This window comes from Postia placenta (assembly GCF_002117355.1).
Source record: "Postia placenta MAD-698-R-SB12 unplaced genomic scaffold POSPLAscaffold_15, whole genome shotgun sequence".
NCBI lineage: Eukaryota > Fungi > Basidiomycota > Agaricomycetes > Polyporales > Adustoporiaceae > Rhodonia > Rhodonia placenta.
In genome coordinates, this window is record NW_020169846.1 from 324105 (window position 1) to 336006 (window position 11902).

General features: G+C 56.5%; 2 protein-coding genes across 2 annotated transcripts in view; both read right to left on the minus strand.

Moving 5' to 3' along the window:
* Window positions 1–8454: 8454 nt before the first annotated feature.
* Window positions 8455–11621, minus strand: POSPLADRAFT_1153969 (hypothetical protein; the record flags this gene model as incomplete). The annotated part of the gene is made up of 2 exons (XM_024486794.1): window positions 8455–9606; window positions 11598–11621. 2 exons carry the CDS (start codon window positions 11619–11621, stop codon window positions 8455–8457), a joined length of 1176 nt encoding a protein of 391 aa, XP_024334978.1.
* POSPLADRAFT_1154420 (hypothetical protein) overlaps window positions 11536–11902 on the minus strand; it is a gene marked incomplete at both ends in the record, with an annotated part of 2362 nt that continues 1995 nt past the window's right edge. Inside the window, one exon of the mRNA XM_024486848.1 lies at window positions 11536–11667. Coding sequence (XP_024334979.1) covers window positions 11536–11667 — 132 coding nt within the window. The remainder of the gene's footprint in view (window positions 11668–11902) is intronic.

The following is an 11902-nucleotide window of genomic DNA, read 5'->3' on the forward strand; positions in this document are numbered from 1 at the left end:
CGCCGGATCCATCGCATGGGATCTGAAGGCGATGGGATGCCATTTGCTGTCATCCTACTTCTGCATCAATATGCCGCCCGTGGCATAGCCCGAGGCGTCAACCTCAATGCGCGTCTCCCGATTAGGATCGTACAGCGCCAAGACTGAAGTCGTCGCAAAGAGCCGCTTGAGCTCATCGAAGGCATGCTGCTCTTCCTCGCCCCAATGCCATGGGTCATTCCCGGTGAGCTGGTCGAGTGGTCGCGAGATCTTAGCGAAGTCTTTAATAAAGCGGCGGTAGAAATTGGAGAACCCCCGGAACTTCTGAACATCTTTTTTGTTCCGGGGAACCGGCCACTCATTGATTCCTTTCAGCTTCGCGGGATCCATCGCTACCTCATCGCCACTGAACACATAGCCGACGTAGTCGACCTTGGGAACGTCCCACTCACATTTCTCAGGCTTCAGGAATAGATCATTATCCTGAAGGTGGCGCAGAACCTCGCGTGTGACCTTTTCATGTTCCTCCCTGTTGGTGGAAAAGATGAGGATGTCATCTAGGTACACGAGGATCTTGCCACCAACAATGAGATCGTGGAAGATCTCATTCATCATCGCCTGGAAGTGTCGCGACTTGAGGTCAAGCGACTGGGGGAAAACCTAAGGGCTGGGGGCGTCCAACTAAGTCTTACCGAAGCAATGGTGAGCTACGCTCAAACCTAAGGCTAGGGACAAGATAGTATATTAGTTAGTTAAGTAAGAAAGGAATACAAAGGGGAGCTTACTGACCTAGGGACAAGAGGTCGAAACTGAGGTCCCTAGGGCAGCAGAGGCCGGTTTATATACATGGGGAGATTAGGGCAGGCTGTGCGCGTTGGTCCGTGCGCAGCTGGTCTGTGCACAGCATGCCGACGCGGCCCCGGGGGCCGGTGAGTCAGAGCGGCTGTGTCAGCGGAGCCCGAGCTGTGCCGTGCACTGCCGCCCCATCTAATCTAATCGTACAGTAGATAGTGACGCGTCCATATCAGGCAGGTAGTACAGAGGTCGCGGGTTCGAGTCCGCAAAAAGGAAAAATTAAAAAACGGCTAGGCGCCGTACCAACTCGTGACATTACCCCCCCCTCAACGGCGCATGACCTCATGCGAGGCGCCCTTGCCCATCTCCCACCCGGAGCGGCAGCGTGCTTCAGTCAGCGGCGAAGGCATCGGCTGGAAGTTGAGACCACCAAAGGTAGCAGCATTGAGGCGGCGAGGGGCATTCGGGTTCTTCCGGTGGAAGTCGGCTATGAGGGCCGGCGCATTGGCAACGTTGCGCGCCGGTTCCCATGACGTATGTGAATCGTCATAACCCTTCCACTTGACGAGGTACTGTAGTTGACGCCGGAAGATCCGCGAATCCTTGATCCGCTCAACCTCGTACTCCTCATCGCCCTCAACCTCGATCGCAGGCGGCTCCTCCGGCTCCCGGCCCGGGATATCGCTACGCGTGTACTTGCTAAGCAAGGAGACATGGAATACCGGGTGCACCGGCACCGACTTTGGCAGGACTAATTCATAATCCAGGTCTCTGAGCTTTCGCCGCACGGCATATGGTCCAAGGCGCTTGGGACTGAGCTTCTTGCTCGGCTGTTTCAGCTTAAGGTTCCGGGCATCAAGCCAGACCTTGTCCCCTGGCGCGAAGACCGGTGCCTGTTGCACATGCTTGTCGTAGTACACTTTCATGCGCTCGGCTGACAGCTCGAGCGCAGAGCGCGTGTCGTCGCGAATCTCCTTCAGGATTTTGAGCCGATCAGCGGCTGCAGGCATTGCCGACATTGGATTGATCTGCACTTGAATCTCAGGATGGTACCCCTGATGCAGGAAGAATGGGGAGTGCCCGGTCGCAGAGTGAACTCGGTTGTTCAGTGCGAATTCCGCAAGCAGTAACTGCTTCGCCCAATCATCCTGCCTGTGGCTTGTGAAGGCACGCAGGTACTGCTTGATCTCCTGATTCCAGCGCTCAGTCTGGCCATCCGTCTGGGGGTGGAACACTGTGGACAGCGCCGGCTCGATCCCAAGTCCCTTGTACACCGCATGGAGATATTTCGAAGCAAACTGGGGACCTCGGTCTGATATGACCTTGGCCGGGGCCCCATGATGCTTGAACACATCGCGGATGTACAGGTCTGCCGCACCTTCTGCCGTCAGGGTCTCATGACAGGCTGAGAAGTGGACCTGCTTTGTGAAGCGGTCGGCGGTAACCAGGATCGAGTCGAATCCATCAGACTTCGGCAAGCCGATGATCATATCAGTCGTGATGATCTGCCACAGGCGCTCGGGGATCTCGTTCGGCTTCAGCGGACCCTGGGGCTTGGCTGGGAATGTCTTGGTATGGTTGCACACATCGCAGGTGCTTACGTACTCATTGATGAATTTGGACATCCCAGGCCACCAGTAATTCCGCGACACGAGCTCCAGGGTTTTGGCACGACCGCCATGACCGGCGATCGGCGAGTCGTGGTGGATTTTGACTATATCCCGCCGGAGCTCCGCGTCCTTTGGGACGTACACACATCCGCGGAACAGCAGGAGCCCTTGTTCGGCATTCCACTCCTCAAAACCCCTTTGCAGCCGGGACGGCCCGAGGTCCTGCACCTTTTCAAGCGCCTCAGCCACCTCCCGATCTTTCTCCGAGCATTCCCGGATGCGCTTCAGAAGCGACTGATCGGCCGTCACCGAGGCATGACCGCGCCGGGCGGAGGCGATGCGGAAGCGCTCTGGCTTGAGGACTATCTGATCGGTGTTATTGTCCTCATCGCCGATCTGATGGTCTGATCGTCGTGACAGGGCATCAGCCTTTCCATTGGACGTCCCGGCCTTGTGTGTGATGCGGAAGTCGAAGCGAGCCAGGAACAGCGATCATCGCGCTTGACGGCGCGTGAGATGCTGGGATGTACGCCAGTACTCGAGGTTCTTATGATCGGTTACGATCTCGAACTGATTGGGTAATCCTTCGAGATAGTGGCGCCAATCGTCTAGCGCCTCAATGATTGTGAGCATCTCCTTATCGTAGATTTCGTAGTTCCGCTGCGCCGGATCCATCGCATGGGATCTGAAGGCGATGGGATGCCATTTGCTGTCATCCTACTTCTGCATCAATATGCCGCCCGTGGCATAGCCCGAGGCGTCAACCTCAATGCGCGTCTCCCGATTAGGATCGTACAGCGCCAAGACTGAAGTCGTCGCAAAGAGCCGCTTGAGCTCATCGAAGGCATGCTGCTCTTCCTCGCCCCAATGCCATGGGTCATTCCCGGTGAGCTGGTCGAGTGGTCGCGAGATCTTAGCGAAGTCTTTAATAAAGCGGCGGTAGAAATTGGAGAACCCCCGGAACTTCTGAACATCTTTTTTGTTCCGGGGAACCGGCCACTCATTGATTCCTTTCAGCTTCGCGGGATCCATCGCTACCTCATCGCCACTGAACACATAGCCGACGTAGTCGACCTTGGGAACGTCCCACTCACATTTCTCAGGCTTCAGGAATAGATCATTATCCTGAAGGTGGCGCAGAACCTCGCGTGTGACCTTTTCATGTTCCTCCCTGTTGGTGGAAAAGATGAGGATGTCATCTAGGTACACGAGGATCTTGCCACCAACAATGAGATCGTGGAAGATCTCATTCATCATCGCCTGGAAGTGTCGCGACTTGAGGTCAAGCGACTGGGGGAAAACCTAAGGGCTGGGGGCGTCCAACTAAGTCTTACCGAAGCAATGGTGAGCTACGCTCAAACCTAAGGCTAGGGACAAGATAGTATATTAGTTAGTTAAGTAAGAAAGGAATACAAAGGGGAGCTTACTGACCTAGGGACAAGAGGTCGAAACTGAGGTCCCTAGGGCAGCAGAGGCCGGTTTATATACATGGGGAGATTAGGGCAGGCTGTGCGCGTTGGTCCGTGCGCAGCTGGTCTGTGCACAGCATGCCGACGCGGCCCCGGGGGCCGGTGAGTCAGAGCGGCTGTGTCAGCGGAGCCCGAGCTGTGCCGTGCACTGCCGCCCCATCTAATCTAATCGTACAGTAGATAGTGACGCGTCCATATCAGGCAGGTAGTACAGAGGTCGCGGGTTCGAGTCCGCAAAAAGGAAAAATTAAAAAACGGCTAGGCGCCGTACCAACTCGTGACATTACCCCCCCCTCAACGGCGCATGACCTCATGCGAGGCGCCCTTGCCCATCTCCCACCCGGAGCGGCAGCGTGCTTCAGTCAGCGGCGAAGGCATCGGCTGGAAGTTGAGACCACCAAAGGTAGCAGCATTGAGGCGGCGAGGGGCATTCGGGTTCTTCCGGTGGAAGTCGGCTATGAGGGCCGGCGCATTGGCAACGTTGCGCGCCGGTTCCCATGACGTATGTGAATCGTCATAACCCTTCCACTTGACGAGGTACTGTAGTTGACGCCGGAAGATCCGCGAATCCTTGATCCGCTCAACCTCGTACTCCTCATCGCCCTCAACCTCGATCGCAGGCGGCTCCTCCGGCTCCCGGCCCGGGATATCGCTACGCGTGTACTTGCTAAGCAAGGAGACATGGAATACCGGGTGCACCGGCACCGACTTTGGCAGGACTAATTCATAATCCAGGTCTCTGAGCTTTCGCCGCACGGCATATGGTCCAAGGCGCTTGGGACTGAGCTTCTTGCTCGGCTGTTTCAGCTTAAGGTTCCGGGCATCAAGCCAGACCTTGTCCCCTGGCGCGAAGACCGGTGCCTGTTGCACATGCTTGTCGTAGTACACTTTCATGCGCTCGGCTGACAGCTCGAGCGCAGAGCGCGTGTCGTCGCGAATCTCCTTCAGGATTTTGAGCCGATCAGCGGCTGCAGGCATTGCCGACATTGGATTGATCTGCACTTGAATCTCAGGATGGTACCCCTGATGCAGGAAGAATGGGGAGTGCCCGGTCGCAGAGTGAACTCGGTTGTTCAGTGCGAATTCCGCAAGCAGTAACTGCTTCGCCCAATCATCCTGCCTGTGGCTTGTGAAGGCACGCAGGTACTGCTTGATCTCCTGATTCCAGCGCTCAGTCTGGCCATCCGTCTGGGGGTGGAACACTGTGGACAGCGCCGGCTCGATCCCAAGTCCCTTGTACACCGCATGGAGATATTTCGAAGCAAACTGGGGACCTCGGTCTGATATGACCTTGGCCGGGGCCCCATGATGCTTGAACACATCGCGGATGTACAGGTCTGCCGCACCTTCTGCCGTCAGGGTCTCATGACAGGCTGAGAAGTGGACCTGCTTTGTGAAGCGGTCGGCGGTAACCAGGATCGAGTCGAATCCATCAGACTTCGGCAAGCCGATGATCATATCAGTCGTGATGATCTGCCACAGGCGCTCGGGGATCTCGTTCGGCTTCAGCGGACCCTGGGGCTTGGCTGGGAATGTCTTGGTATGGTTGCACACATCGCAGGTGCTTACGTACTCATTGATGAATTTGGACATCCCAGGCCACCAGTAATTCCGCGACACGAGCTCCAGGGTTTTGGCACGACCGCCATGACCGGCGATCGGCGAGTCGTGGTGGATTTTGACTATATCCCGCCGGAGCTCCGCGTCCTTTGGGACGTACACACATCCGCGGAACAGCAGGAGCCCTTGTTCGGCATTCCACTCCTCAAAACCCCTTTGCAGCCGGGACGGCCCGAGGTCCTGCACCTTTTCAAGCGCCTCAGCCACCTCCCGATCTTTCTCCGAGCATTCCCGGATGCGCTTCAGAAGCGACTGATCGGCCGTCACCGAGGCATGACCGCGCCGGGCGGAGGCGATGCGGAAGCGCTCTGGCTTGAGGACTATCTGATCGGTGTTATTGTCCTCATCGCCGATCTGATGGTCTGATCGTCGTGACAGGGCATCAGCCTTTCCATTGGACGTCCCGGCCTTGTGTGTGATGCGGAAGTCGAAGCGAGCCAGGAACAGCGATCATCGCGCTTGACGGCGCGTGAGATGCTGGGATGTACGCCAGTACTCGAGGTTCTTATGATCGGTTACGATCTCGAACTGATTGGGTAATCCTTCGAGATAGTGGCGCCAATCGTCTAGCGCCTCAATGATTGTGAGCATCTCCTTATCGTAGATTTCGTAGTTCCGCTGCGCCGGATCCATCGCATGGGATCTGAAGGCGATGGGATGCCATTTGCTGTCATCCTACTTCTGCATCAATATGCCGCCCGTGGCATAGCCCGAGGCGTCAACCTCAATGCGCGTCTCCCGATTAGGATCGTACAGCGCCAAGACTGAAGTCGTCGCAAAGAGCCGCTTGAGCTCATCGAAGGCATGCTGCTCTTCCTCGCCCCAATGCCATGGGTCATTCCCGGTGAGCTGGTCGAGTGGTCGCGAGATCTTAGCGAAGTCTTTAATAAAGCGGCGGTAGAAATTGGAGAACCCCCGGAACTTCTGAACATCTTTTTTGTTCCGGGGAACCGGCCACTCATTGATTCCTTTCAGCTTCGCGGGATCCATCGCTACCTCATCGCCACTGAACACATAGCCGACGTAGTCGACCTTGGGAACGTCCCACTCGCATTTCTCCGGCTTCAGGAACAGATCATTATCCTGAAGGCGGTGCAGAACCTCGCGTGTGACCTTCTCATGCTCCTCTTTGTTGGTGGAGAAGATGAGTATATCGTCTAGGTACACAAGGACTTTGCCGCCGACGATGAGATCGTGGAAGATCTCATTCATCATCGCCTGGAAGGTCGCGGGGGAGTTGGTGAGACCGAAGAACATCACCAAGGGCTCGTACAACCCTCGGTTAGTTACAAACGCCGCCTTCCACTCGTCACCGGCTTTGATCCGGACATTGTTGTATCCCCATCGGACATCGAACTTCGTAAAGAGTGTAGCACCGCGTAGCTTATCCACCATCTCGGCGATCAACGGCAATGGGTAACGATTTTTGACCGTGATCGCGTTCAATCGGCGGTAGTCCTGCATGGGTCGAAGTGTCCCTTCCTTCTTTTTGATGAAGAAGAAAGGTGACGAAATGGGCGACTTCGACTCCCGTATATAACCTTTCGCTAACTGCTCCTTCAGGAACTTGTCAAGTTCTTCCTGTTCATTGTTCGACAGGGGGTACACTTTCGAGTGGAACATCGAGTAACCGGGCACGAGTTCAATCGCGTGATCGTAAGGCTTCCTTTCGGGTAGCCGTTCTGATGCTTCCTTGGAGAAGACATTCAGGAACTCGTGGTACTGTTTAGGTACCGACTCCTCGGCGGTCTTAACGACCTTCTTTTTGATCTCCTCCTCAGCAAACAGCTGGGAGTACGTATGTCCTGCTGCAACGAACAGCTGAGGAGCGCCGGGAAGCGTGATACCTTGCTTCCAGGCTTCGATCAAGTCGGCCTCATCCCACTCTACTTCCGCCAGATCTTCTTCGGGTTCGAAGTCCGGGAGCACCTTACTCCAGCAGGCACCTATAACCGACCGTTTGGACTTCAGCGAACGCCTGCGCGCCGTGGGCCTGACCCCCGTATCACGCACAGTCGTTGCTTGCTCCATCCGGTTAGTTTTCCTGGCACTGCATGTCTCAGGGCATCGTGATAACTTTAGGGAGCCTGACTCCCAGTCGATTTCAGGGTTGTGCTCTCGTAGCCAATCCAACCCGACGATCACATCCTCTGGACCTATGTCCGTGACCGTAAACACCGTCTTCTCGACGTGTTCTCCTATCTGCATCTGTAGTATGGCTACCTCCGAGATGCTTCCGTCTTTATTGAGCGTTCCATCGATATTGTAAAGCGGGATTGGCTCTTTCAATTTCCGTGTTCGTACTCGATTCTCCGTGATGAAACGCTTGTTGATGAACTTTGTGGTGGCTCCGCTGTCCACCATTGCAACTATATCCTTGTGCCGTCTTTCTTCTTTGAGGCGCACCGGGATGTGGAAGTGCTGGGACCCGTGGTCCAACTCGTAAACATTCGCGGTCGCCAATACATTGTACAAATTGTTATTACGAGGTCCGACGCGTGCGGCACGAAGCGCGGACCGGATCAAAAAGACTCTTCTTTGAGCGCTCGATAGTGCTCCAACTCCTCGCGCATCGACTTCATCTGTGCTATTAAGTCCGCCAGCTCGGAACTTTCCGATTTCGCTGAAGCGGCGCTTATACTCGCCGAGGATGAAGCGACGGGGGCGCTTGTCGCCGCCTGGGTGGAACCCGAGGCAACCGTAGCCCGCGCATCGGCGCGTTTTGTGTAAGGTTTATCCTTACAGTTAGGGCACTCGAAACGACGGTACCCTTGCTTCCCGCAGCCAAAGCACGTGCCGGGGAAGTCTCCTTTTCTGACGGCCGCGTTGATGCTGGCCGAAGCTGTGTGTGACGAGGGTGCACCACCACGTGCCCCACCGCGACCTCGACCTCGGGCCGAGAAAAAGTTGTTCAACTCGGGCCGACGGGCCCGGCTAATGTCGAGGATCTGCTCGACCTCAGTGGCGCGCTTGTCAGCATCTTACCACGTGGTGAAAGTCTCGAGCTCGATCTTTCGGTACACGCGGGAGGGGATGCCGCTCAGGTACTTGTCGCGTAGCTCCAGGTCCCCATACCCAGAGCGATCCGCCGGACCCTTGAACAGCGCGGAGAACTCCGCAGCGGTGCATTTTTCGCGGACCGATTTGTCCGCACAGAGCTTCGCCAGCTCCACTTGTGCTGCTGCCGCATCGTCGAGATTACCGAAGCGGGCCTTGAAGGCAGCGGTGAAGGCCGCTTCGTTCCTGAAGGGGGTTGTAACCCCTTGTACACCCATCTGCACCGACGCGAGTTGGGCAAAGTAAGGCGTGGCCCAGGCGCGGGCGTCGCCGTCGAGCAGACTCATTGCAACTTGCACCTTAAGTTCGATGGTGGTCAGCGACGTGTTGACCAGCCAGTAGATGCGGAGTTGTGACAGGAACCTGTTGCACTCGATGACAGTTTTGCCGTCATAGCGGAGGGGGAGAAGGAGCTTCAGGGTCTCCTTGTCAGGTGCGGCGGCGGGAGAAGACATTATCGGCGTCGGGGGGGACGGAGGACGCTGCGGGGGCGGAGGCGGCTGTGGTGGCCCTCCGCTGGTCGAATTTCGAGAGGAGCGAGTGCTCGAGCGGCCTCTCGGCGGAGTCAGCGGTGAAGGCGCCGGAGGAAGTTCGGCGGGGGGGTTACGTACGTCAGGGATTGCTGACGCGGGGGCGAACGCTGTCGGCGAGGCGGACCCAACAGAATCCTCGGACTCGGACTCCGAGACTCCTTCTTCACCCTCACCCTCCTCAGGCTCAGGCTCTGGCGCAGGGTCTGGAGGGAGATCTCCTCGCGCTTGACTGGACTCGGCGACAGTTTGGGGAAGGCGGGAGGTAGGGGAGACAGGGCGAGAGTGCCGTGAGGCGGATCGAGACGCAAGGGTGCTTCGGGGTCCGAGCGGGTGTTGCGCTCGTCGGATCGCTTTGTAGCGTGGGTAGTCTTCTGGGATTGATCGGGGGGTTCGGTTCGGGCACGGCTGTTGTTCGCAACGATAGATGATAGTCTCAGGGCCGTCTGGGATGTAGACGTCGATAAGGTCCTGAGAGTCAAATGCGTGAACTTGGCCTTGGCAGGCAGCCACGTTGGATGGGGGGAGGAAGGGGAGGTGCGCGTACTAAAAATGGCCGTACTACACTAGCTTACGTTACGGCGCCCGAGAAGACCCTGAGGTTCGCAGTTCACGTGGGGCCCAGTACTGCTTTTGGCTAGTATGCAGCAGGAACCTAGTCCACGCGTCCGTGAGGACAAACACCGCCCACTGAAGTGCAGGTGTTGAAGAGTTCGTTCCTCTAGGGGTGGCGATGTATGTAAGGCTACCTACGTATCGTATGTACCGTAGGGTATCGTAGGGGTGCGCACCACCCGACCTGTGGGAAAGGAAAGTGAATGTGGGAGTCCCGAGAGGACGCCGGCAGCTTGGGGAGTTTCGACCTAATGTCGTGACTTGAGGTCAAGCGACTGGGGGAAAACCTAAGGGCTGGGGGCGTCCGACTAAGTCTTACCGAAGCGATGGTGAGCTACGCTCAAACCTAAGGCTAGGGACAAGATAGTATATTAGTTAGTTAAGTAAGAAAGGAATACAAAGGGGAGCTTACTGACCTAGGGACAAGAGGTCGAAACTGAGGTCCCTAGGGCAGCAGAGGCCGGTTTATATACATGGGGAGATTAGGGCAGGCTGTGCGCGTTGGTCCGTGCGCAGCTGGTCTGTGCACAGCATGCCGACGCGGCCCCGGGGGCCGGTGAGTCAGAGCGGCTGTGTCAGCGGAGCCCGAGCTGTGCCGTGCGCTGCCGCCCCATCTAATCTAATCGTACAGTAGATAGTGACGCGTCCATATCAGGCAGGTAGTACAGAGGTCGCGGGTTCGAGTCCGCAAAAAGGAAAAATTAAAAAACGGCTAGGCGCCGTACCAACTCGTGACAGGAAGGTTGTGGGGGAATTGGTGAGACTGAAGAACATCACCAGGGGTTCGTACAGCCCTCGGTTAGTCACAAAGGCCGCCTTCCACTCGTCACCGGCTTTGATCCGGACATTGTTATATCCCCATCTGACATCGAACTTGGTAAAGAGCGTGGTGCCACGGAGCTTGTCCACCATCTCGGCGATAAGTGGCAAAGGGTAGTGGTTTTTGACCGTGATCGCGTTCAACCGGTGGTAGTCCTGCACAGGTCGAAGTGTCCCTTCCTTCTTTTTGATGAAGAAGAAGGGGGACGAAATGGGCAACTTCGATTCCCGTATATAGCCTTTCGCCAGCTGCTCTTTTAGGAACTTGTCCAGTTCTTCCTGCTCGTTGCTTGACAGGGGATACACCTTCGAGTGGAACGTCGAGTAGCTGGGTATGAGTTCGATTGCGTGATCGTAAGGCTTCCTTTCGGGTAGCCATTCTGACGCTTCTTTGGAGAAGACGTTCAGAAACTCGTGGTACTGTTTAGGTACCGACTCCTCGGCGGTCTTGACGACTTTCTTTTTGATCTCTTCCTCAGCGAACAGCTGGGAGTACGTATACCCTGCTACTACAAACAGCTGAGGAGCGCCGGGAAGCGTGATACCTTGCTTCCAGGCTTCGATCAAGTCGGCCTCATCCCACTCTACTTCCGCCAGATCCTCTTCGGGTTCGAAGTCCGGGAGTACCTTACTCCAGCAGGCACCTATGACCGACCGTTTGGACTTCGGCGAACGCCTGCACGCCGTGGGCCTGACCCCCGTATCACGCGCAGTCGTCGCTTGCTCCATTCGGCCAGTTTTCCTGGCACTGCACGTTTCAGGGCATCGCGATAGCTTTAGGGAGCCCGACTCCCAATCGATCTCGGGGTTGTGCTCGCGCAGCCAATCCAACCCGACGATCACATCCTCTGGACCTATGTCTGTGACCATGAACACCGTCTTCTCAACGTGATCTCCTGTTTGCATCTGTAGCACGGCTACTGTCACGAGTTGACACGGCGTCTAGCCGTTTTTTAATTTTTTCCTTTTCACGGGCTCGAACCCGCGACCTCTGTACTACATGCCCGATATGGACGCATCGCTATCTACTGTACGATTAGATTAGATGGGGCGGCAGCGCACGGCACAGCTCGGGCTCCGCTGACACAGCCGCTCTGACTCACCGGCCCCCGGGGCCGCGTCGGCATGCTGCGCACAGACCAGCTGCGCACGGACCAGCGCGCACAGCCTGCCCTAAACATCCCCTGTATATAAACCGGCCTCTGCTGCCCTAGGGACCTCAGTTTCGACCTCTTGTCCCTAGGTCAGTAAGCTCCCACTTGTATCCCTTACTTACCTTTGCTAACTAATATACTTTCTTGTCCCTAGCCTTAGGTTTGAGCCTCGCTCACCATCGCTTCGGTAAGAACTAGTCGGACGCCCCCAGCCCTTCAAGGTTTTCTCCAGTCGCTCGACCTCAAGTCGCGAC